Below are 27,254 nucleotides of genomic sequence, written 5' to 3' on the forward strand. Positions count from 1 at the left end.
GTGCTGTTATTAACTATACTGTGCCCATCAAAGTAAAATAAGTGTCCATCTCTCCATTTCACTTTTTTTCCAGTCCTAAAGATACCACTCCTAAAGATACCACTCTCTCCCTTAGCTTTCTCCGGTCCCCTTAATCTACCACCTTCTTTACAGCTTCTCCTTTGGTTTTAATGTATAAAATAAGCTGCAAAATTGCCATTCTGCACAGTCTTTTCTCAATCCATTGAGATTTTGCTTCCACGTATGTACTCTAAATTGGATTCACATAAACTCATAAAACTTTTTCTACAAATTTGGATGCTGTTTCTTTGACAAACCCATTCCCTGAGGTGAAGCTCATTATAATTCCCTTCGTCCACCAAACGCAAGGACAATAGGGTCTTCATTTCAAGAAAACAGCATCATCACTGCCATCTCAAAAACCCACATATCCATCACAAGACGGTGGCACAGCCGGTGTGTGGCGGATAGGGGGCGGGTCCACTTCAGTCTGCAGCCTTGTCTCTCGCTAAGGCTCAGCCCAGCCTCTCCCCGCCAGCCACTCAGCGGCAGCCAGCAGAATTCCCCTAAGCGCAGGCGCACGCCGCAGGGCATCGGGGGCGGGGCTGGCGTGGAGCTGTGCGCCTACCTCTCGAGCAGGGTCTGCTGGGCGTCGGCGCTCCTGGTTTTTAATGGTATGGTGCTGGGGGCCGCAGGGGTCTGCCGAGCAGGCCTCGGCTACTCGAAACCGAGGGGGCAGGAGGCGGGAATAGGAGCCCAGACGGGAGCTCCGCGGCCTGCTGTGAAGCAACCCCGTCTCTTTCTGCTGTGCGTCTACCTGGTGGGATTCTTGGTGAGTGCTGGGGCTGCTTTTCAGGTGCTGACTGCTAACGCTGTTTAGAGGGAGTGGGTTTTCTCGTAGCTGGAGCGAGAGGTGTGTTAACCGCTAAAAGCACCAGATTTTAGACCTGGGACCTTAAATTCTGGGTGAGAAAAAAATTCAGAGCTAAGACTCAAACACAAGCAAAATTTTATTTAGAAAGTCACAGAGGTAGAAGTGAACGGTGTCAGACGTGAGGCAGCTGGGCTGCGTGGTTTCGGGAAACAACTGGCTCAGGCCAAAAAAATAAAGAGGAAAAAAAGCCTTTCGGAACTTAAGATAAAGAAAGTAAATGTAATGCGCCTTGAGGGAAGAAAGGGGGAGGAAAAGCGCAGACGGGCGGGTGTGTGTGCACGCGCGTGTGTGGTGGGATTAAAGACATGGCCATCTGAAAATGTAACCATGGAGGATAAAATGCTGAAAAGTGTATTGGGAAGTTTATGATTCTGTAATTAGGTGAATTACAGCTATCAAGAGAAGCAAAGAACAAAAGAGTAACTGTTGACTGAAAAAATACATTTTTTTCAAATATTTCTGTTTAACCAGGATTACAAGAAAATGAATTCAGGTTGACTATTTAATAAAAACTGTGTGTGCTATGTGTTTTTATTCTCCTAAACCAGTTGTAGCAAGTACGCAAGTGAAGTAGTAATGAGAACCACAATAGTTAAAGAAAATATTAACAACCTGTTAACTCAGAATCCCTAGCAAAAAAGGATCAGTACCTATTCTCAGAACTGAAGAGAAAATATGTTTGAGCTTCTATTGTGTGTCAGACTTTTCTCAACCACTGTATCTCTTAATACACATTATATTTCTACCAGGCAGGTATTTTATCCTTATTTTTTAAAGATGATAGCACTGATGCTTGGTGACATTCAATAAACTTTTCAAGGACACATTTATTAATAAATGGTGTAATTGGAATTGGGAACTGTTTTTCTGATCCCAGAGTGCATACACTTTCTATGACTTAGTTGCAGAAGTTGGCCTTGCATTAATATATCAGCTTTTCAGTAAACCCCAGATTAGTTATCTTCCCCAACTGCTGGAGGAAATTCATGCTCAAATTCAAGTACATGCTGCTTTATCAAGAAATACACATCATCCCTACCTCATTCCCCACTTCATTACCCACAAAAAATTGTTTTGCTTTCTTATTTAAGGAACTTCTGGTAGCATATCCTCCTTGAATACTAAATACCAATTACAAAGAAGCTAAAGCTAAAATGGATTATAGGTCAGAGTGGTTCACTCATTTATAGGTAGCAGCTGCTATAATTTATTGTATTTGGATCCTTGATAGCTTTATAACCTGTTGAGTATAGCATAACAATACAGTTAGGATTTCTTATTTTCTCGAAGTTTTAGGTTTTTCTTGGAAAATCAGTTTATAATTAGGATCACCACTATAAAAACACCTAGACTTTTGTTTCTAATTTGAGTTAATTAGTGTTTTGTTGTTTAGGATTTGTTTGGTGTCAGCATGGTTGTCCCTTTATTGAGCATTCACATTAAGTCTCTTGGAGCAAGTCCAACAGTTGCTGGAATTGTAGGTAAGTGCTTACATTGCACATTTTAAGAGTGCTGAATTTTAAATTCCCTGAACTAAGTGCCTGAAAACAAAAAAATAGTCTTATAGCGATAGCGAATACTATCCAAAGGTAAATTGAAAATGCTGTAAGATGAATTTTCAGAATATTTAAAAATATTACCCTGGAGCAAATGTGATTCATCTTTTCCTAGACTGCCTCTATTCTGAGAAGTTTTGAGATTCAGTGTTATCTCCATGCCTCATACCAGCAGTGCTGTTACAGGGGCTTATTGAGCCTCTCCGAGGAGCTGATTGTATAGTTAAAAGATAGGTACGGACTCCTGCCTATAAGAACCTATAACCTAATGTGACAGTCGAAACAAATGTAAACTACACAGAAATCACACCATGGAGGAGAAGGAATTGGGGTGAGCCTTCACCAATCAGTTCAAACTTCCTGCACTACCACCACCACATCTTAGAGGACTATATGATGTTTCTACCTGTTTAACACAAAATTTTCCAATTGAAAAAAAAAGTTGTGGGGTAATTTTCTTTTTAAAAATGAACTTTTTTCCTAATGTTTTTCTGTTAATTACTATGTAGTTGTTATCCCATTAATCCAATTTTGTGATGTGTTTAGCTGATTTTATTGATATTTTTTTGCAGGCTCCTCCTATGGCATTCTGCAGCTCTTTTCTAGCCCAGTGGTGGTAAGTTATCTTCCATCTAGCAACGTGTCTAGAAAGCACATTCATACATTTTGAGTGCCATCCAACATGGCTGTGGTAAAATCAGAGGCGGGAGGTTTACCAAACGTAGATATCTACATGATTGGGATATATAGTGTCGTTAGATCAGAAAGGTTCCTTCAGTCATCTCTCTTCCTCCATTGGCATCTGAGAAGCCATTGGCTTAGAGGAGTCAGATGGTTTCTTCTTAAAAGAACACATTGAGTCAAAATGAGAGTGTACTTTTTAAACTGTACCCTGTTCTTCTCATGACTTCCTGCTGACTTTGACAAGAAAAAAGAATGATTATTACCAACTTTTTTCATATGTGTCAATTAACTGACAATAATCAAATTCATTTGTGCTTCTAGGACTCTGAAGTTATATGTTTTAACTACATGGATTATTAATTATAAAACCTAAGTGTATAGACAGAGGGAACCGTTTGAAGTGGTGGTTGTATATCTATAGCATGGACCAGAAAGACCCACAACTGAGCTTGTCACTTCCACTTCTGCCCACTCAGTTGTTTGAAATTCAGAATTATTAACTGACCCTTCTCTTTTCTTTATGAAATCCACTCTGCTACTCTGGTTTTAGACTGTGGTGTCCAGTAGTCCAGGCAGGTCAAACAGAACAGTCATGTTAGGATCAGTTACCTGATTGATTAATCTACCTGATCGATCAGGTAGATTGATCAACCATGACCTTGGTCTAAATAGCTGGCTGATGGGCTCACTGGTAGTGAAATCAGTGTACTGTATTGTGCTTCCCAAGAGTGGCTTGCATGTAAAATATGTTTTAAAAAAGAAAAGAAATTTAGTGATATTTTTTTTACTTATATTTTATTGATTATGCTATTACAGTTGTCCCAGTTTTTTCCCCTTTGCCCCCCTCCACCCAGCTAACCCCCACTCCGTCTGGCAATGCCCACACTATTGTCCATACTGTGGGTCATACCTGTAGGTTCTTTGGCTCCTGTGTTCCCTATGCCATACTTTACATCCCCATGACTATTCTGTATCTACCAGTTTGTACTTCTTAATCCCTTCACCTTTTTTGCCCATGCCCCCCAACCCCTTTCCCATCTGGCCACTGGTAAAGCATTCTCTGTGTCTATGATTGTGTTTCTTTTCTGCTTGTTTATTTTGCTTTTTAGATTCAGTTGATAGGTATGTATTTTTTTTACCATTTTATTGTTCATATTTTTGATCTTCTTAAAGAAGACCCTGTAACATTTTATATAATACTGGTTTGGTGGTAATGAACTCCTTTAGCTTTATCTTGTCTGAGAAGTTCTTTATCTGTCCCTTTGATTCTAAATGATAGCTTTGCTGTGTAGGGTAATCTTGGTTGTAGGTCCTTGCTTTTCATCACTTGCAACATTTTTTGCCAATCCCTTGTAGCCTTCAAAGTCTCTTGAGAAGTCAGCGGTTTTTAAGGGAGCTCCCTTGTAGGTAACTCTCTGCTTTTCTCTTGCTGTTTTTAAGATTCTCTGTCTTTAATCTTGGCTTTTAATTATGATGTGTCTTGGTGTGGACCTCTTTGGGTTCATCATCTTTGAGACTCCTGCATTACCTTACTTGTATGTCTATTTCCTTCACCAAGTTAAGGAAGTTTTCTTTCATTTTTTCAAATAGATTTCCAATTTCTTACTCTCTCTCATCTCTTTCCAGCACCCCCATGATATGAATGTTGTATGCTTAATGATTGTCCCAGGGGCTCCTGACACCATCCTCATTATTTTTTATTCTTTTTACTTCTTGCTCTTCTGATTGGTTGTTTTTTACTTCCTTGTATTCCAAATCACCAATTTGATTCTCAGCTTTATCCACTCTATTGTTGATTCCCTGTAAATTGTTATTTCAATTAGTGTATCCTTTGGTTCTGACTGGATCTTTTTTATGATATTGAAGTTCTCACTAAGTTCATTGAGCATCCTTATAACCAGTGTTTTGAACTTGTAATCTAGTAGAGTGCTTATCTCCATTTTGTTTCAGTTCTTTTTCTGGAATTTTGTTCTGTTCATTCATCTGGGCCATGTTTCTTTGTCTCCTCATTTTGGCAGTCTCCCTGTGTTTGTTTCTATGTATTAGGTAGAGCTTCAGTGTCTCCGAGGCTTAGTAGAGTGGCCTACTGTAGTATTTATCATGTAGAGTCCAGTGGCACAGCCTCCCCTATTACTCAGTTTGTGTACTGAAAATGTGCCTACCATGTGTGCAGTGTATACCCTCCTATTATATTTGAGCCTTTATTATTATTTGCATGTCCAAAATCAGTCATCCCTTGTGCTCTGTCCAGGGTCACACAGCATAAGCTACAAAGAAATATGCACATAGCTGCTACTTGAGCTGGGGTTGGACATGCCCAGGTGAGGCCAAGCTGTGAACCAAGGCTGGCTGCTGCTCATACTGGGCCTGAGGCAACTTAGTGAGAGGTACTGGGCTCACTGAAGCCAGATGCTGCTTGTGTGAGGGAATTTAGGAAAATCTGAAGTGTGGGCAAAGACAAACTATTTGCATGGAAAAGCCCCTGGGAACAATAGCTTGGGTAGACTCGAAAGTTATTGCTCTTGGGGTAGGGTTTCAGGAAATCACCAGGGTCAGCCAAACTCTGAGCCAGGTTGATGGAGTCTCAGAAATGGTACCTGCCTGCTGCCTCTGTGGCTCTGTGGGTAGAGGATTCAGAAAAGAAACAGTGGCCTCTGCTAGCACTTCTTTCTGTGAGAAAGCTGCCCCCCAGCTCTTGCCCTGATGCCAGACAATTCAGGTCTTCCCCCTATGTCTCTGATGCCTTTCAATCTGCTGCTCCCATGCTGGAGCTTAGAAGGAGAGTTCGAATAAGTCCATTCATGGGCCCTCTAAGATGAACTACCTGAGACTCCAGTAATTTCCCTCTTCCACACTGTCAATCCTTGCTGGTTTTTATAGCCAGAAGTTATGGAGACTCATCTTCCTGGCACTGGAACCCTGGGCTGGGAGGCCTTGTGTGGAGCTGGGATCCCTAGCTCCTGAGATATCCTTCCCGATTTTATCTGCCACATGCAGTTATGGGAGCAGCCCATTCCATGTCTCTGTCCCTCCTGCCAGTCTCAAAATAGTTTCTTCTTTAATTCTGTAGTTGTAGAACTTCCATTCAACTCAATTTCTGGCAGTCTGAAAAATGGTTCTTCTATAGTTTAATTTTAATTTTGATGTGGTTGTGTGAGGAGGCAGGCTGTATTTACCTGCACCACCATCTTGACCACTGGTCGATATTTTAATGAATTTTTAAGTAACTACATAGTTATTCCCTGATTTATCTTATTTTCAAGTCTTTTATAGATTAATTCACATATAAATAATAATTTTATTCTCCTTTACTCTCTACAATGACCTAGGAAGGTAATTATCTCTATTATACAGGAGGAAATTAAGACTCACAGACTTTAAATAGTTTGACAAAGTTACTTTATCTCAATATCCAGACTCTCAGCCTGGGTTATTTTCTTCCTAAAAGTCACTTCTCATTGCCTTAAAGATCTAGAAAAATAAATAGGTCCTGAGTGTCAGATTGTATAGAAGACAAGTGCACTGCTTGTAGTGCAACATGTCATATTTCATGTTCTTCCTTGTGAAAGAAGTTGCATTTGCTTAGTAAACACCTTTTCTCTTTTACTTGGAAACTCACTACCAAAAATACTTGCTATGTGTGTATATATTAGATTAGTTAAGTCAGAGTGTACTTTAATCAATCAAGTGCCTTTCTTTTACTGGACTCTTAACATTCTGTAGAATAAAAAGCAAGCTTGCTTTTATCACTAGCACTTATCAGAGCACCTGGCACTTAGTAGCAATTTGTGACTGTAAATTTTTATTGCTAGCAATGGCCAAACCCTCTTTTACAAATACTCCTCTGCTTTATTGTATTTGTGCTTACAAAGCACATTTCATATACCTTATAGCTATAATTTAAGAAGAACCTCCTTAGAAATCCTTCAGACCAGTTCCAGCCAAGATAGAGGCATAGGTAGAAATTCTTTGCTTCCCTGCACAACCAAAAGAAGGATAACAACCAATTTAAAAACAGTAAACAACTAAAATTGCCAGAAAATCAAACTGCATGGAACTCTGACAATCAAGGAGTTAAGGAAACATTAATCCAGACCAGTTGGAGGGGCAAAGATGGGCAACCAGGCAGAGAGGACCCACAGTAAGATGGTAGACCATGCAGGTGAGGCGGGGTCTGGCTGATTGGGAAGCTAAAAGACTCAGAACCTCTAGCTCTAAAATCTTGTGGGGGTTGTGAAGGTGGGAGAAACTCTCAGTCTCTCAGGAGAGTTTATTGGAGAGGCCCACTAGGTCCTAGAATGTAACAAACCCACTCACCTGGGAATCAGCACCTGAAAGGGCACAGTCTGCTTGTGGGAAGCAAGAGAAGTGATGGAAGTGGGGCCAGAGTGGAGTGAGGGAGTGAATTGCTCCCTCTCTGACCACTCCAGCACAGACAGCACCACAATGCAGCAAAGAGGGTTACCCTGACCTGCCAAATACCTAAGGCTTTGCCCTTACAACATAACAGGTACGCTGAGAGAAAGAAATATGGCCCAATTGAAAGAAGAAATCAGAACTACAGAAAAAGAACTAAGTGGTAAGGAGATAGACACCCTGTCACATGCAGAGTTCAAAACACCGGTTATCAGGATGCTCACAGAAACAATTGAGTTTGGTCACAAAATGAAGGAAGAAATGAGGCTATACAGAGTGAGATAAAGGGGAACCAATAGTGAAGGGAAGGAAATCGGGACTCAGATCAATGATTTGGAACAAAAGGAGGAAATAAATATCCAACCAGAGCAGAATGAAGAAACAAAAATTCAAAAAAATGAGGAGAGACTTAGGAACCTCTGGAACAGCTTTAAGCATTCCAATATCTGAATCATAGGAGTGCCAGAAGGAGAAGAGGAGGAGCAAGAAATTGAAAACTTAGTTGAACAAATAATTAAGAAAAACTTCCCCTATCTGGCAAAGGAAATAGACTTCCAAGAAGTCCAGGAAGCCCAGAGAATCCCAAAGACATTGGACCCAAGGAGGAACACACCAAGGTATATCATAATTACATTACTCAAGATTGAAGACAAGGAGAGAATCTTAAAGGCAGCAAGAGAAAAGGAGACAGTTACTTACAAAGGAGTGCCCATAAGTCTATCAGCTGATTTCTCAAAAGGAACCTTAAAGGCAAGAAGGGGCTAGAAAGAAGAATTTGAAGTCATAAAAGGTAAGGACCTACATCCAAGATTATTCTATCCAGCAAAGCTATCATTTAGAATGGAAGGGTAGATAAAGTGCTTCCCAGGTAAGGTCAAGGTAAAGGAGTTCATCATCACCAAGCTCTTAAGAAATATTAAAGGGACTTATCTAAGAAATAGAAAAAGATCAAAAACTATGAATAGTAAAATGACAACAAACTCACAGCTAGCAACAACTGAACCTAAAAATCAAAAACTAAGCAAACAACTAGAAAAGGAACAGAATCACAAAAATGGTGATCATATGGAGGGTTATCATCAGGGAGGGGGAGGAGGAGAATGGGGGGGGAGGTACCCAATCTGCCCTGCCCCCAAAGGTACAGGGAATTAGAAGCTTAATTGTTAGGCATAAAGTAGATGGGGGGAGTTTAAGAATAGTATAGGAAATAGAGAAGCCAAAGAACCTATATGTATGACCCATGGACATGAACTAAATGGGGAGGAATGGTGGAGGGAGGGGGTTTTAGGGTGGAGAGGACATAAAGGGGAGAAAAAAATGGGGACAACTCTAATAGTATAATCAGTGAAATAAAAAAGTAATACCCTGGGGAAAAAATCAGATGAAATACCAAATAAAATTTTTATTTTTAACCAATGTTTTTATAAATACTTTAATTATAAGTTTTATAAAATTAAAACATTTTAATTTTAAAAGTAAATCTTTATGAGGAAAAGATGTGCTGTGTCAGATTTGACTAATTTAATATATCCATTTTCATGAAAATAACTAGACTTTATTAAGTACTTGTTATGTGTCAGACCCTTTTTTGGGCATTTCATTTTATTCAATCATTATATTGACTACTCTCAGCCACATCTCTAGTAGTCATGCATCTTTAATGACTGATTTTATGTACATAAAAGCACATAACAAGTGTTGAGGGGGAGAAAGAACCTCTGAGTTAGATACTATTATTATTCCTATTTTACAGTTAGAAAAACAGGGCTAGCGATAGGTCTCCATATGTGATTACATTAACTAATGTGTGTGTAGCATTTGGAACGATGAGTTCAGAGTTGAACCCAGTCAGCCTGGCCCACGACCTGGGGTGTACCTACCAGATTCTGTCACTGCCCTGTACACAAAAGGAGGCTAGGGACCTATTACCCAGGTGGAAAGAGTGTGAGAGATTTCTAAAATCCATTGAAATGAAAACTAGGGGAAAGGATGATGCTATTTATATAAGGCTGACAGTATTTTGGAAGATTTACTCTCAAATTTTTCATAAAGGAATGTTATAACCATTTATAACCTGTGTAAAAACATCTTTTGGGTTTTTTTCATTTTTAGATTTTATTTATCTTTAGAGAGAGGGTAATAGAGGGAGAAAAATATCAATATGAAAAAGAAACATTGATGGTTGCCTCTCATATATGCCACAACCAGGGATCAGCCTGCAACCCAGGCATATGCCCTGACCAGGAATCAAACCAGCAACCTTTTGGTTTGTGAGATGATGCCCAACCAGCTTTGCTACAATGGTCAGGGCATCTTTTGGGTTTTTAAGAAAAAGATAAACATGTGTAAAAATGGGGAAAGGACATGAGCAGAAGTGGTTGACTTTTGGCAAGACAGAGAGGCAGGCTAAGATGACATGGTTAATTTGAAAGAGTGGGGAAAGTCATTGGATATCATGGTGGAGTGAAGAAGCAAGATGCCTCATTGACTGCCTTCTAGCCATATCCAGGAAAACATTGCTGGAGACCCTGTTCTTGACCTTCCTCACTGTGAGCGCTCTATAGCTGTGATAGTGCTTAGTAATTTTTACTTGAACAAATTTTTTCAAACAAAGCCTCACCCAGAACCTCAGTACATAAAATGGCTCAGTGTTGAGGCTCTGTAGTTGGACTGGGTTTTTCCATCAGGCTTGTGCCATCTGCATGAAACAAAGCACTTCCAAAGTATAAAGAGAAAAATGGGCAGCTACCCACTGAGGCTGACCAGGAGTGTGAGTTGCTGCTAGAGACAAGCCTCCTTTGTCTTCATGCTTAGCCATCCTCAGCTGGACAACTGCTTAACCTCTTGCATCATGGGAATATTCTCAGCAGGAGAGAGGGAAGGAGGGAAAAGAGAAGATTTCCCTGTGGCAAATCTTCTTCCCTGTGCCAGTACCCTTCCCCACCTCTAAAATTTTTTTCAGAAGACTCACCAGTGACTTCTGGCTGCATCTTTGAAGACCAGAATTTTTAGCTGCAAGGGAGACTTGTTTTGACTGAGCTGTTGCTATGGAGTACTGAAAATTATTAAGTAAAAAATGAGCTAGGAAGGCGGCCCTTTATTTCCTGACATATCTGTGATCCTCCTCACTCCACCTCCTGGATTCCACAAAGCATACCACCACCATCCTCAGACCTTTTGTCCTCACTGCCTTCTGCTTAGGCCTTCCCAGCTTGCCTCTCTACTTCCATTCCTTGTAGGCTCTCTTTTCTTTTTCGTGAGTCTCACACTTAGACTTCCATATAGAGGCACTGGGGGCTCAGCTAGTCACCCACTGGGCAAATTTCACCCTGGGCCATCTTCACCCTGGACCACTTCTAATGTCACCAAAGCTCCTTACTTGCCACAACAGTGGTTCAGAAAGGAGCCCATGCCTGGCAGGTTCTGAGACTTCCCACATAGGGGAATTATAACCACAGATTTCAATGTAAAGCCAGAAACCACAAAACTAGGGAAAAAACATGAAAGAAAGGCAATGATTTGGGGGATATGATACTTAAAGCACAAACAACAAAATTAAAAATAAACAAGTTGGACTACATCAAACTAGCAAACATCTACACAGCAAAAGAAATAATTGTGAATGAAAAGGCAGCTCTGGAATGGAAAAAAATATTTGCAGAGTGTATATCTGATAAGGTTTAATATGCAAAATATAAGCAAATAGTAAATAACCCAAGTAGAAAACATTGGCAAAGGACCTGAGTAAACAGTAAATGTGTTCATGTCATTAATCATTAGGGAAATGCAAATCAAAACCACAACAAGATACCTGTTAGAATGGCTATCACTGAAAACATAAGAGAATGATGTTGAGGCTGTGTAGAAAAGGCAACCCTTATGCACTGTTGGTGGGAATGCACAGTGGTGCAGCTACTGTGAAAGTATGGAGATTCCTAAAAAAATTAAAAATAGAACTAGGATATGATCCAGCATTCTAATTCTGGTTATATATCCAAAGGAAATGAAATCACCATGTCAAAAATATATCTGCACCCCCTTGTTCACTGTGGCATTACCACAGCCAAGATGTGGAAACAATTTGTGTCCATCAGGAGATGAATGGTTAAAGAAAATTGCATACACACACACACACACACACACACACACACACACACACACACACGCAACCATAAGAAGGAAATCCTGCCATTTGCAACAATGTGGATAAACCGAAGAGCATTATGCTAAGTAAAATATGACAAGAGAAAACAAAACCAAATGATCTCATGTGGGATTTAAAAACAAATGTTTTTGAATGAATTTTTTAAGAGAAAGATTAGATTTGTAGTTACTTGAGGCTGGGGTGAGCAAATTGAGTGAAGGTGTTCAAAAGATATAAACTTTCACTTACATTATAAGGAAGTAGTGGGGATGTAACATACAGCATGGCGACACTATAGATAACACTGCTGACTGTATTTGAAAGTTGTTAAGAGTAAATTCTAAAAGTTCTCATGACAAGGAAAAAACTTTTTTTCATGTATATCTATATGAGATGATGCATGTTAATTAAACTTATGGTAATTTTGCAGTATATGTAAGTTAAGTCATGCTGTACACCTTAAACTTACACAGTGCTATATCTCAGTTATGTCAATGAAACTAAAAGAAAGTAATAGTGTGAGAAATGTTGTATCTCAAAAGTAATCAAAGAAATTCACATCAGAGTAATGAGAAATCATTTTAATCTATTGGATTAACAAAATTAATAAAATCCATGGCTGTCATGACTGAAAAGAACAGCCACTCTTACAGAAGAAAAAACAGATTTTTAATGACATGGAGTGATGTTCCAGATCTGTTGTGAAGTGGAAAAACAAGTTACAAAATACAGTATACTATATTTTGTTAGAAATACTATTTTTAGATTTGCAGTATTTTTATATTCATTTTTTTCAGTATTTTCTAAATTTCTAAACTAAACATGGTTTCAAAGGAGTTGAGATACATAAAGCTATAATGAAAATAAAAATGGGGCTTTAAGCCCTGACAGATGTCTGTTTGTTGGGCATCATCCTGCAAAGCAAAAGGTCACTGGTTCAGTTCCTGGTCAGGGCACATTCCTGGGTTGCAGGCCTAGTCCCTGGTCCAGGCACATGCAAGAGGCAACCAATCAATGGTTCTCTCATACATTAGTGTTCTCTCCTCCTTCTCCCTCCCTTACACTCTCTGAGTATCAGTAATTTTTAAAAAAACTTTAAAAATTATACCTCACTGTTTCTCCAGCCATTCTTAGCCTCTGGATCATCACAGATGCTTTCTTTGGTATCTTAAGCTTTTTTGGATAAAGAAAACCATGTTGTATTTCCCCACTCAATTTGTAGAAGGCCAGAGACAATAATTTACTCTGACAAATGGCATAATAGAATCAAGCATCTAAGGATCTTAGCCCAAATTCCCTGGTATTTTTCCTTGCATTGCATTTGGGGGGCATTTTCATGGTGGTGATTTTATAAAAGTGAGTCAAAGGACTTTTTGTGTTTCCTGCTTCCTCAGGGCTGCTGGAGTGATGTGGTTGGAAGGCGGTTTTCCTTGCTGGTGTGTATTCTCTTCAGTGGCTTGGGTTATCTTATTCTTGGAGCATCTACCAATGTATTTGTGTTTGCTCTCGCCAGAGTCCCTGTGGGTGAGTTCTTGCCTCTCTGTGTTTTCCTTCAAAATAAATCACTTATGTGTATGTCTATATGTATATGTATATGTATACATATATGTATATGTACATGTATATGTACATGTACAAGGTCTGTCCAGAAAATGTCCGGTATTGTTAGTATAATAAGAATGGTTTGCATGACATCAGTGTAACCTGGCAGCCAGGAGAGTGGACTGAAATGTGCAAGTGTGAACAATGACAACTTCACTATACTAGTCAGTGATGTTGGTAGACTCCACTGAGTGAACATGTGTACTGTGTGGCCATCACATTCAAAATGAGTGCATAGAGCAACAAAACTACCAAATTTTGTGTTAAGCCTGAACATTCCTCTGTGGAAACTATTATTTGGATGATTCAGAAGGCTTTTGGTGATGATGTAATGAGTGCAGTGCAAATAAAAATACTGCATAAACACTTCAAAGATGGTCGAGAATCTGTTGAAAGTTAACCACATTCTCTAAGGCCTGCAACAAGCAGAACACCTGAGAATATTGAATATATACAGGCTGCAGTCGGCAAAGATTGGCAACTAACACTGTAAGAACTAAAGGTTGATCTGAATAGTGAAAAAACCGCTGTATTTGAGATTCATTCTGCAGCTTCTGTCTGCTACTAGAACAGAAGGAACATTTTGCTTCAGTTGCTAATGACTTGATTCAGCTCACTACCAATGAACAGATTTGGTGCCCTGCGACTTCAGGCTTTTACCAAAACTAAAATCACCTTTGAAAGGGAAAGAGATTTCAAACTGTCAGCGAGAGTTAGGAAAATACAACAGGACAGCTGATAATGATTCCAACAAAGAATTTTGCAGCGTGTTGTGAGCATTGGAAGAGATGCTGGGAGAACTGAAGTTCCAAGGTGCCTACTTTGAAGGGTACTAAGAAGTCGTTGTCCTATGTACACTGTTTCTTGTAGCTTGTATTTTCTTCAGTAAATGTCCTGCTATCCAATACCTCTTGATGAGAACTTAAGTAAAGAGGGCACAATGACAATACAAATTAGATCTGTAACTCCAGCAGCCACTGTGATTGAACATGAAGCATCAGTCAGGCTCTGCTGACCTGTCCAGAGCTTTAATCCTTGGACTTGGTAGAGCCTGGTGTCCTTGACATCTGTCATTGTGTGCAGCTTTGCTACTACAGTAGGGTCTATCTACTTGCTTCTGGTCTCTCTCCATCCACTCTTAGGAAGAATTTATTAAATGTCTTTGACCAGCACTGTGGTTACTGTATGGTCCTCAGTGAGCTTATAGTTTTGAAATTGGGCTTCCTGACTTCAAATTGGTACTAAGCACTGTAGCTTTCCTATGGCCTTCTATAAAGCTGCTTGTGACTTTGTGGGGGACACTAGGATTATGATGTAGTTGCTTGTGTGTAAGTTTTGTCTCAGACTACTCTTGAATGTTTCTGCCATTTTTGAAATAGCTTTCATTTTGTCAATTCATTAACATATTTTTCCATTCTTTGAAACATTGCCTGTGAGTGCTGGGTGGTGAGGTTGGTAGGTAGTTACTAGGGAAGCTCTTACTCCCTCTTATCCTTTCTTAGTGTCAGAGACCTGAAGTTTGTTTCTTTCCTACTTTAATCATTAGAGCACTGTCAGACCGTGCTACCCTGATAAACAAGTCTTTTGCGTTCACCCTTCAAAATTAATGCTTGTTGTTGTTTTTCACTTAATAAAATGGTTTATGAAGACCTTTGCTTTAAATGTGGTTAATCATCCTAACAAGCCCCACTGCCACACACAAAATTCAATTGATAACTATTTCATGTGCACCTGGTGACCAGGTCACTTTACATTCTTGGTTTGGGGGACAGGTTGTCCTTCTGCTGTATAATATACTCTGCAAATCAATGGTAAGGCTGTTCATAATTCAGAAGAAACAGATGAGAGATAAATAGAACCTATATTTGTTACAAACTGGGCAGAGATTTATGTGGAAGATTATAATGTTAATGTAAAATAACCTGGTTTGAGTAGACATATGCAGAGCAGTGATTCCTTCAAGGAGATCACTGGAAACCACTATGTCCCATCATGGATAGGAGCAATGACTCAAACCTGCCAGCATCATTTATTAGTAGGACTTACTGTGTCTAGATCAAAATAGTGGGCACCTATGTCACCAGAATTCACATGAAAGTTTATTTGAATGTGTCTGTTTGATATGTATAAGTCAAATTCATCAGCAGAAGTAGTATGAGGAATATAAAGTTGTTACATACACTTTACATTAATCTTTTTCAATTTGTTTAGTCAGCAATTTCAGAAGCCTCTTACTAGTAGAAAATCAGTAGTATTGGTTAGATGACTACTATGTCATCATATTGACTATTTTTATATTTGTACTTCTGCTTGTCCTTCTTCACTGCTCTGTTTCTTTCCATAGTAATTATCACCTTTTGTATAGATGTGCCAGCTCTGTGAAGGCAGGAATATATGTCTTTTTTTTTTCCTCCCTGTTCTTTGCATTACCTGGGGTCAAAGTCCATGTTGGACCTGTAGTAGGCATGCAGAAAATGGGTATTCCCTGAGTTTATGAATAATGAATGATAAATTTCCATATAGAAACCACCAGGAATTGGACTTGGATCACAGAGAACTGGGGACACTGGGACGTCATGATGAGAGTGGGGGAAGCTGAGGATTCAGGAGGTTGGTTACCAGAGACAAGGTGACCAATCAGGATGATAGGGCTAGACCAGGAGTCCAGTCATGGTTCATGGAACCTGCTGGCCTTCAAGGTTCAAAGAAAATGGATTAGAACTCCATCAGTGAAGTACTGAATCACAAGCGAGCTTTTAATCTGGAAAATGTTACTGAATGTGTTTCTTGTCTCCTTGCAGGTATTTTTAAACATACACTCTCCATTTCAAGGGCTTTGCTTTCTGATCTGGTTCCAGAGAAGGAATGGCCATTAGTCATTGGACAGTTAAATGCAGCATCTAGTGTGGGCTTCATTTTGGGACCCATGGTTGGTGGCTATCTTATTGAACTAGATGGTGGATTTTATCTCATATGCCTCATCTGTTTTTCTGTCTTCCTTCTCAATGCTGGTAAGTTGCCATTTAATCATAAGAAGAGTATTTGGTTTATTCATTCATATTGTCTAATCTGCTTTTATTTCCTTATAATTTGTTTTTTTTTTGGAATAGGCAGGCTTTTATTCAAAAATGAAAGACCACACCACCTGCTGCCGCAGCCCTCCTAGTGTGTGCGTGTCATGCTAAAGTACGTGCTTGTCTCACAGACTGCACAGTATTGAGCTTGCCCCTCCCCTGTCCCTGCTTTCCTCCATGTGCCTTGGACCACAGTGGCTTCCTGGTCCACCTTACACATGCCAGGCTTATTCTCACAGGAGGGCGCTGCAGTTTGTTCCTTCTTCTACCTGTAGTATTCTTCCCATGTTTCTTTACAGACTCTTCATATCATTCAGGTCTCAAATATTTGCTTCCTTAAGAGCGCTTCTTTGATCATTCTGTCTAAAATAACTATATTTCTTCATACTTCTTTTGAAACATTATTAATGTGTTTTTTCTCCTCTAGCATGCACAATTAGAAAGTAAACTTCAAAGGTTTCAGATTTTCTCACTGCTATCATCCCTACCCAGAAGAGGCCAGGCATATATAGCTAATGTTCAATAGTATTTGGTAAATGAAAGAATACATATTAGATCCTGACCAGGTAGCTCAGTTGTTTAGAACATCGTTCTGATATGCCAAGGTTGCGGGTTTGATCCCTGGTCAGGGTACATAAAAGAAGCAAGTAGTGAATGCATAAATAAGTGGAACAACAGATTGATTGATGTTTTTCTCTCAGTGTCTCTCTCTCTCTCTCTTTCTTTAAAAAAAATAGATAAACAAAGAATACATACAGGACTGTGAGCTCCTTGAATGATAGGCCAGTTGCTTAAAGCAAAGAAGATGAACTTCTTTGCCCAGAGATTGGTACATGGCCAATCCTTATGTAAACAACGTTATTAACAAGAGGATTTATGTTGTTCAATTTTTCTAAATTCAATGATACTGTATTTGACTATAACTTTTTGAATCTTCATATCCAAGACTTCTGGCTGAGTGATGAATTCCATGTTGGGTTGGGATATCGGTCTCGAGAAGCAAAGTTCATTCTCAGAGGAATACTATATGATTTTCTACCAGAAGTTTAATCTTAGCCAGGAGGAGAGATCTGATGGATCAGTGTAACTCTAGAGAAAATGGCTTTGCCCTGAGTGGTATGGCTCAGTGGGTTGGGCACTGTCCCATAGACCAAAGGGTAGCCAGTTTGTTTCCTGGTCAGGGGAAATGCCTGAATTGCAGGCCAGGTCCTCAGTTGGGGGCATATGAGAGGCAACCAACCAGTGGATGTTTTCCTCACACATCAATGTTTCTATCTCCCCTTCCCCTCTGTTTAAAAATAAATAAAGAAAATATTAAAGAAAAAGAAAATGTTTTCAAGCCCAGGACTGGTTAATGCAACCAGGTACCTTCCCATATAAAGCAAAGTATGTCAATATGAAGTACATAGAAGTCAGTGTATAAACAAAGAACATGACTCTTGGCCTCTGTTTTGGATTCTGCAGTGATAGTGCTGTTTAATATTTTGCCCTAACCTAAGTATATGAATGGATCCAAGCTAGGAATACATTCAGCTGCAAATGTTCTCAACTCCAGTTGCTTAAAGTAATAGGGATTTTTTTCCTGCTTAAGAGCTGTGGGGTTGACAGGCTGAGGCAGATGCAGATGCTGGCAGGGAAGGAGCAGAAGAGGGACCGGGGCTGGACAGCAGACAGTGTCTCAGAGCACTGGGCCTTCCAGTGCACTGAGCATAGTATAAGACTGTTTTCCTCATTCCATGTTGTCATTACTTTTCTCCTTGATAAGAACGGCTATTTTCCCCAACCTATCTACCTCTTCAGCTTCTTATGTCCTTGCTTTGATTTGCTACTTCTTCTGAAAAAGGGCTTTCATGTCTTTTCACCAATGATTAGTTTTTTTCATGGTTAAGAACTCAAACACTAGTCTGACAGACTTGGCTTCAAATCCCTGCTGTGCCACTTCTCAGTGTGGGCTTTTGATGAGCTGTCTCAGTTTCCTTGACTGTAAAATGGACTAACAAAACTCATAGACTTGTTATGAGAACTGTGAGAGGTTTTGCATATAAGCAGTTTATTCTACTGCTGTGCATATGACAACCACTCCATAAATGTTAGTTGCTGTCACAATTATTTTAATTATTAGTTTAATTATACTTTTCTTTTTGTGTATCATTGACAGTTCTTTCACTTTTTTAGCAAGATTGTATGAAGTCTCCAAGGGGCCTTTTAAGATAAGAGCAAATGAAAAGTCTGGGTCCACTTTCTCATGTGATTTGTTTTCTCTATCATAAAACAGCATGAAGCAGCACTGACTGGCCAGCCACAAGTTCAGGTGGAACTTCAGTCTTGGAGGACTGAAAAACCACACAGGGATGTGTTAGGAAAGATGTCCTAGGATGGCAAGCTATTACTTACTTTTAAGAAAGTTTGGGGCATGAATTGGCAAGAGGGCATTCTACTTGCTTGGATCGTGTGGGATCAATAAAACAGCTAAGGCAGGAACGTGCCAGCCACATGAGGGCAGAGGTGGGATTATCTGAGCAGGGGTATGAACTGCTGGGTCAAGTGTATGTCGTGGTTGATGAGAATAGGTCTCAACAGGAGACCTATAAGAGTGCAGATCCAATCAGATGCTCCCTTGACATTAGTGTCAAGCTACCCTTAGCTACCAACTGCCCCTCCCTACCCCCTTGCCCTTCATTCCAAGGATGTCTCTGTCTAAAGCATCCTATGCTTCCCCCAGCATAACACCTACCCAGGAATCTAATTGCCTGTTTGCATGTCCTTACCCTCTCTTATGTTTAAGTACCTTGGGTTCAGGAGTTGTATAGGCCTTGTCTAGTTTGTTAATATACTGTTTCTAATGTTTAGCACAGGATTCAGGATTTAGCATAAATGTTCAATGTTTGGGTGGGTGATGAATATGGATGGGTAGGCGGGTAGTGGATAGTCAGATAATTAGCAAAGTAATGAGGGAAGAATTTAAATGTGAAGTCTAAGAATTTAGATATGGAATAATGGGATATGGGAAACTCATAGGTTCTTGAGTTGGGGGCTGGGAATAGTGAATATTATGTAGGTATAGGTTATTTTCTTAGGTGAATTGCAGAATGCTGATACTGAAATGGAGTAGAAGTAGCTATGGTAATGGTTAAAAACTGGATTCAAAAATAGGGATTAGCAAATCTGCTGATACAAAAGTACAGAATAATCTAATACTAGTTATTTCTTGTCTCCCATGGTAGTACTGTGTGAATTCGGTGAATTCAGCCTACTTTAACACATGGTGCCATTTTAACAGGTCTTGTTTGGCTGTTTCCATGGAGTGAAATAAAAGTCAGTAGTACGAAGAATAGCCTGGGATTGGGTAAGAACCATGCATCTTTGGGAAAGACAGACCATGAAGTTCAGGAGGCAAGCCCTACCCCTGGGATCATGGTGAGTGAGAAGATGCCTAGGCCATCCTGGATGGAAGTCATGTCCACACTGCAGGACGTGAAGAGCCTGGTATTTTCTAAAATGTGGGACATATTTCTAGTACGTTTGCTGATGGCCATGGCAGCCCTGCTGTACCACAGTAATTTTGTCTTGGCTCTCAAGGAGCGCTTCGGGGTGAGGCCCATGGTGGCAGGCTACCTCATCAGTTACAGCAGCACCCTGGGGGCCCTGGCTGGTTTGGTTCTGGGTCCAATCCTGCGGCTGTATGGGCACAACTCCCACAGGGTCCTGCTGCACTCCAGTGTGCTCACCTTCTTGCTCCTGTTGCTCTATTCCATGGCCCCCACCATGAGAACTGTCATTTTCTCCTCCACGCTCCTGGCTTTCTCCACAGCCATTGGCAGGACTTGTATTACAGACCTCCAACTAACTGTGGGTGGGGCCCATGCCAGGGGCACCCTCATAGGCTTGGGGCAATCAGTGACAGCAGTGGGCCGAGTCATGGCCCCCATCCTCTCTGGAGTTGCCCAGGAAGTCAGTCCTTGTGGCCCACCCAGTCTGGGGGCTGCATTAACCTTGGTAGCTGTTTTCATAATGTCACTAAACAAATCTCGCTATGGTGGTGATACGACCGATAGATTAAAAAGTGAATAGAATGAATTTAGACGACACAAAGAAGCAAAATTGATGGTGGTGAATGAGGGGCAGAGGCCAAGTGAGAAAGGTGTTTTGGAAAGGGTGAGTGATCTAAGTGAAAAGACATATTTCTACTCGAGGTCATCCAGGTCATCCTCCAGCTCTGCATTCAGCCCTGTGGATGATCAGAAGTCAGAGCCTTGCCAAAGGGGAACATATTAAATATATACTTAAAAGTCTTTTCTTCCCATGTGGATCAGTGAGGATAAATCAAGGGGAAAAGAGCTACCAGCTACAGGATAAGAAAATAGTGATGGGATCGGAGAACCTGGCAAGTGCAAGAAGGGAAGAGATCCAAGTGTTTTCCTTCTCAATAAAAATAAGGTAACATTAGTGCTTATCAGCTGGGATACAGGTTCCTTCTCAATTGTGTAAGTGAAGAGGGAGATTTTCTACTATCAAAATGCTAGAGATTGAAGAAGCTGCTTTATTAAAGCTAGTTTGTCACTTCCTCAAGTCATAACAAGGTTATGAATGCTAGTTCCACCTGGGGACCTGGTTAAAAATCAGATGCCCAGCCTCACCCCAGAGACTGATTACATGGGCCTAGGTGAGGCCAGATATCTGTTGTATATGGTTAAGTACCACTTGCAGTTCCTCATGGAATTTGAGAAAGGATTTGATTAGAGTAAAACCCAGGGGGAGATTTGATTGTTTTATTGGTAGCTAACTCAGTTTGGACTGTCTGTTAAAATGTAATCACAGTCTGTTATACTTTCCCCAGCTACTAGCATTGTATCCCATAACATTTGTACAGAATATGAGTGTCAGGTGTCATACCTCACTGGAGGGACTTAACTCTAGAGTGTCTTGTGTTGAAAATAATTTCCTTTATTTTACTATCACACCTGTGCATAGAAGAGCTGTGTTTGTCTACAGAGACACATTTTGGTGTGCATTTTCCTAGGCCTAGACTGAACTGCCGTTCCAAAATTACTGCCCAAGGGATAAGGGGCCCAGAATGAAGTTAGCACAGGCTCACACAAAGGTATTTGTAAAGCACATCCTGACCTATTGGGATGACATCAGTTATTAATAAAAATTACTTAAGAGCTCCCTCTGTTTTCCTTGTACAAATCACCAAAGTGCACATTCCTGTCAACCTTCTTAATTAGCCCAGTAAGATATTATTCCTACTTTCACCCTAATGCACATATAATTGTAAATAATATTTTAACACCCTAATTTTTTATAATTTAAGTACTTCCTGGGTGTTAAGCAGAAAAAATATTTCTGTAGTTTTAGAAATTGCATATGGGGTAAACTCAAGTACTTATGATAACTTAATTGGTTGGAAATTTGAAGATTGTTTATGAGAAAAATATAAACTTTTTATTGTGTTGTAATTCTGAACTTTTATATTGGGTTGGCCAAAAAGTTGGTTTGGTTTCTGTAAGATGGCTCTAGTAGCGCTTAGTTGTCTAACTTCACTTGAAATGATTTTGTTATATTATATTGTGACAGCTGTTATAACAACATGCATTTAAAAAGAAAAACATCAAGATTGGTGATTTATTTGTGTGTTGTGGGCCGCCCTGCCTGGTCTCAGGAAGCTGTAACTCCCCATGACTTAGGCTGAGTGAAAGACCTCTGGACCAGGAGCCGCTGAAGGAGACAAAACTTATTTCCCTGGCATCAACGCTGCCTGTTCATATGGCTCATTCCTCATGCTTAAACGGCAGTCAATGACGGGTAACAATTCTCTTGAATAGAGAATGAACTTCAGACAGACGCGTTCACGAAGGAATGGCAGGGACAAGACTCACGGGGCTGTGGAAATAACGGGGTGATCGACATCCATCACCAATTTTGCCAATTCCTGAGTCTTTGCTCTTGGATGTGAGAAATCCAGGTCTCTTGACTGCCTTTGTTTTCTCTGTTAACTCAGGATAGCAGGGGCAGCCCAGACCAGAAATGGCAGACCCCCAGGGTAGTCAGGCCTGGGACATAGAATATGCAAGATCCTGTGAGATCTGTTTGCTGGAGGATGTTATTATCTTGGAATTTAAAAGCACAGGCAGGAAACTTTTGGAACCTGTACCTCTTTCGTATGTTAAAGACCAGAAACCTTGCCCAGAATCTCAGCAGGAGTGCTGTCCCCACCTTTGTAAGTTGTTTACATCTTTTGATATTTTCTGCCAGACTGTGAATCCACAAACTAAGTCTGTTTTCTCAATAAAAATCTGCTTGGGTGTGGACATGAGGCACTCCCCAGGTGAGGAGTGGCCATGGTGCCCTCCAGGAGAGAGGGTGGCTAAGGCGCTCCCTGCGTGAGGAGTGGCCCTTCTGTTCCTGTTCCCCCACAGGACCTGGTTGTCTCTGTGTATGTTTTTAGCACGTTTCGATGAACATCTGCAGCCGAGATATACACTGCTGGCTGGTATCCTCCACATTTGTGTAGCCATTTTAAAATAGAAAATGGAAGAAAATAGTCCTGGCTAGTGTGGCTCAGTGGATTGAGTACCGACCTGCAAACCAAAAGGTTACCCATTCAGTTCCTAGTCAGGGCACATGCCTGGATTCTGTTCCAGGTCCCCAGTAGGGGGCGCATGAGAGGCAACCACACATTGATGTTTCTCTCCTCTTTCTCCCTCCTTCCCCTCTGTCTAAAAACAAATAAGTAAAATCTTAAAAAAAAAGAAAATAAGCAACATTTTCAGCATATTATGCTTTATTATTTCAAGAAAGGTAAAAACAACAAATGTGAAAAAAGATTTGTGAGGTGTATGGTGAAGGTGCTATGAGTAATTGGACATGTCAAAAGTGTTTTGCAAAGTTTTGTGCTGGAGATTTCTCGCTGGGTGATGCTCCACCGTCAGGTAAACCAGTTGAAGTTGATAGGGATAAAATTGAGACAATAACTGAGAACAATCACTGTTATACCATGCGGGGAAATAGCCAACATACTCAAAATACCCAAATCAATAAAGTTATTGGTGAAAATGAAAAATGTCTTTTATGGAAAAAACTAAACAGACTTTTTGGCCAACCCAGGTGCTTAGTGCCTTTGAGGGGACCGAAGTATGATATAAAATGACGTTGCCCTTTAGTAGTATAGTAACTTGCCATGGAAGTTAGACTCAAAGGCCAGTAAACCAAGGTTTTTTGTAATAAAGTAGAATTTCAAAAGAATTTCTCTAAAAATTATCTTTTCTTCACTCTTAGAAATGGACAAATTCCTTAGAAGCTATTAAATATGGCCTAGATAAATCATAGCGGTTTATTTCTGAAGTTAAATAAAAGCCTATAAACTTAATGAGGGTTTACAATTAAGCAAAGATTGATCTTAGTCTATAGCATAGAGAAATGTTTTTGTTATTCTCCACTGGTAGTTTCAGTGTTTTGTTCAGGTGATTTTTTTTTTAGATAAATACTTTGTCACAGCTCCTCTTACTAGTCTGATGTACTACTGTTATTCAAGCTGTGTTCTGGGGACCAGCAGGGTCAGGGTTCCCTGGAGCAGATACCCCACTTCAGACCTGCTAGGGACCATTTCACAAGACACCCAGCTGCTTTGTATATACAGTAAAGTTTGAAAACCACTATTGTAAAGGATAATATTTGTGCAATCTATGGAATATGACCTCAGGGATATTAAATCTGCTCAATTAAAATCTGTGTTGATTTTTAAATTGTTTTGAGTATCTTTTGTAATCCTTTCCAAAGTATTAGGTTGAGCCCCATGAAATTGTTATTTTTATAAGTCAAAAATATCTGCAATTTCATGTGACTCAACTTAATTCTTCTATGTAATCTTACTTTAGAGGCATTGAACTTACTTGAAAAGTTTATATAGGAAGTGGCACTCTTTCAACATTATGCCAACCACAATTGGTAAGTACTGTGAAACAGTCTCAGAGTATGGGGTTCTAGAATGCTTGGCCTTTTCCACAGAGGGGAGGGAGGTATATCTCTGCCCTCATGTCCAGAGATATGAGCGATATGCAGAAAGGTAACAGGCAATGCCTGGCCATGAGAGTAATGTGCAGGACTCCACATCTCAGGCCCAATGGCCTGGAGCAGGGAAGTCTGGAGTTATGCCTGAAGCAAACATCAGGGGCTAGAATCAGTGGTTCTCTACCTTGGGTGCTCAGATCCTGTCTTGGACCTGTGGAACCAGGCTCCTGAAGTGCCTGGTGTTTTTAATGCACACCAGAGTGGAGAATCACAGGGTTAGACCTGAAGGGGCTCATCCTCTGGGCCAGTGGTGAACTTTTCTGGCAGGTGAGGGAGAGCTACTGGTCCTTTATGTTTTAGTAGGATCCTCTGGCTACAGCAAGAAATATTAATGGGAGGCCAAGAAGGGAGCCGTCTATACTTTGGAGCAGTAATTCAGAGGACCATGAAGGAGAAGTGGTCCTGGGCACTGAAAGAAGGAAGTAGGTAGGGAGGCAAAACCCAGAAGTTCTGGTGACTCTTAGGGTGTGGCTGCAGAAAGATTTTTGGAGGGCCCTTAAGTGACACTTGGGCCTGGTCTAGGCAAAGCTGAGGCAAGGTTAGAAAGACCTTCAATGAGAGTGGAGCACATTCTGCCCTATCCTATGTTGACTGGCAGAGAACATACGTGGACATTGATGGGAATTCTCTAGAATATTCAGAACATCAAGAAGGCATCTTTTCCTGAGGATGCTTCTGTAAGATATTTAGAAATCTGTTGGGAGTGGGAGACATTTCAAGCTAGGGGAAATTTCAAGCATTTGGTCAATGGCTTATAGGAGAATAGCTTTTTATTTGGAATACACAGTAAAAGCCAGCACAGTGATCTCCCCAGAAGCTAACTTTGGCCTTTAAGAAGTCTTGAAATAGGTTACCACAGACTCAACCAGGATAGAGAGTGTGTGTGTGTGTGTGTGTGTGTGTGCGCACGTGTGAGAGAGAAAGGTACACACACACACACACACACACACACAATGCAGCTGTTCTTGGAACTATGAAACCGGGCTCTAAAATACCTAGTGTTTATAATGTACACCCAGAGTTCAGAATCATGGCGTTAGACCTACAAAACTGTTTTTTGGTTCTAATTTTTTTTCCTGAAAAGCTTGCATTACATGACAATCATTTTCTTTAATAATAAAATCCCTTTAAATTGTAATGAAGTGTTGTTTATTTTGACTATTAATTCTTAAAAGCCACTGTTTGCATCCTGATGTATATTTTAAAGCAGGGTACTAAAGTGCTTGAAAGTTCAAACCTCTAGTATGCTAAAAACATATCTTAATAAAAAACAACAAGCCTTTGTCTTTTCTAACTGTATACGAATACATACATAATCTGAAATTTATTCTATACTGATGGCAAGGAAATAGTTTCAAGATAACATGTTATTACACACTATGGTTTATTTCTAATTAATCAGATACACAAATACTACCTTATTTTAAACATTTTACTTGAGATGTCTTATTTTCCCATATTGTCTAAACTTACCATTTTATAGATAGCTGCCTGTGAAAACAGTAACAAAATATCTGCTGTTTCCTAATTCACTACTACGTTGTAAGAAATAGTGCCAATTGTTATTTTGAAAATGGATATTCTCAAACAGCTTGTGTTGTTCCTGGAGGGAAAAGATCATTATAAACACTATGGAAGCAGAGTTAATTACTAATAACTTAAATGGCATAAAAATGGACTGTATGCATCTTGTTTGAACAAAGCACTGTATTTTGATCACTGTGGGTTTAAAATACACTACATATTGGTTAAAAAAATTCATTTTCCAAACTATACACTCTGGAGGACAAAACAGTAGTTAAAATACCTATTAATAGTTACAATTTATCATGTAAGATAAGAGATGATCTTTCTTCAGGCTTACTGAAGAATTGATTTCATTTTGAATAGCTAGGACTCAGGTTCTTATCCAGACTGAAAATTACTTTTTCCTGTGATAGCTCACCTACCAGAACTCTATCCTGAGTTTGCTGAATGAAATTGAAACCACATGAACTATCCAGAATGAACCTAAAGGGATAAATGTGTTCTGCAGCACATGTGATGGGTGTTTGTTCTGTACTTGCCTTTGTCTGTGCCATGTAGGTTGAAGCACAGGCCAGGGCTCTGTGAATTGCATTGTCTGACAGTGCCAGGTGATGAGGTTACTGACCACGGTGAGCATTTTCTTCTGGTCACTTTCATAGCACCTTTACCAAGCCACTTCAAGCTAAAGGTAAGGACTCAAACCAGAAGCCTGAGAGGAAGAGGTAAACCTCTGTGACGTACTGTAAGGTCCTGAAGTAGGTTCTGAATGTTCAAAACAATATGCTCTTTATATTGAAAATTTGTTTACAGTGCATGTGTTAACTCAATACAGAAAAAATCATTCCCTGACCATACAGGTAAGAGAACTGACCCACATTTTATTCATGATTCTTAAAAGTAATAAAATAGAATTTTATTTTCAAAATACTGAAAATATTAGAAAACAAAACAAAAGGGATCAGAAAATCATGTGCTGGTGCAACATAAAAGAAGATTTTAGAAACTAAATATTGTGGGCATTATGTCCACACATCTGAGGTGGCTGACCCCTTCTGAGGGTGTCAGTCACTTCATATGTGAGGTGGGTGGTATTGGGGAAAAAAATTGAAGGGGCAAGTTATCGGTGTCAGTGACCCAATGAAGCTTTTGTTTACCTTACAAGTGAGTTTAAGAAAGGGCCTGGTTAAAATGCAGGATATAAAGTACCACCGAGCTACCTGTTTTATTCCAAAATTTAAAAAGAAAAA

At 40.0% G+C, this 27,254-nt stretch overlaps 1 protein-coding gene across 1 annotated transcript; it reads left to right on the forward strand.

The window, feature by feature from the left end:
- Positions 1-578: 578 nt before the first annotated feature.
- MFSD9 (major facilitator superfamily domain containing 9) lies at positions 579-26,695 on the forward strand. Its single transcript, XM_028517195.2, has 7 exons — positions 579-832; positions 2,328-2,415; positions 3,063-3,106; positions 13,129-13,258; positions 16,138-16,347; positions 19,691-24,357; positions 26,566-26,695. Exons 1-6 carry the CDS (start codon positions 677-679, stop codon positions 20,479-20,481), a joined length of 1,419 nt encoding a protein of 472 aa, XP_028372996.1. The 5' UTR covers positions 579-676; the 3' UTR covers positions 20,482-24,357; positions 26,566-26,695.
- Positions 26,696-27,254: the final 559 nt, after the last annotated feature.

Source organism: Phyllostomus discolor, chromosome 6 (genome assembly GCF_004126475.2).
Source record: "Phyllostomus discolor isolate MPI-MPIP mPhyDis1 chromosome 6, mPhyDis1.pri.v3, whole genome shotgun sequence".
Taxonomy (NCBI): domain Eukaryota; kingdom Metazoa; phylum Chordata; class Mammalia; order Chiroptera; family Phyllostomidae; genus Phyllostomus; species Phyllostomus discolor.

Bases quoted from the DNA above. Each gene is read 5' to 3' on its own strand.
- MFSD9 (XM_028517195.2), top strand. From the start codon at position 677: ATGGTGCTGGGGGCCGCAGGGGTCTGCCGAGCAGGCCTCGGCTACTCG. The intron at 2,416-3,062 runs GTAAGTGCTTAC...ATTTTTTTGCAG, and splicing joins AACAGTTGCTGGAATTGTAG to GCTCCTCCTATGGCATTCTG. The intron at 16,348-19,690 runs GTAAGTTGCCAT...CCATTTTAACAG, and splicing joins TGTCTTCCTTCTCAATGCTG to GTCTTGTTTGGCTGTTTCCA.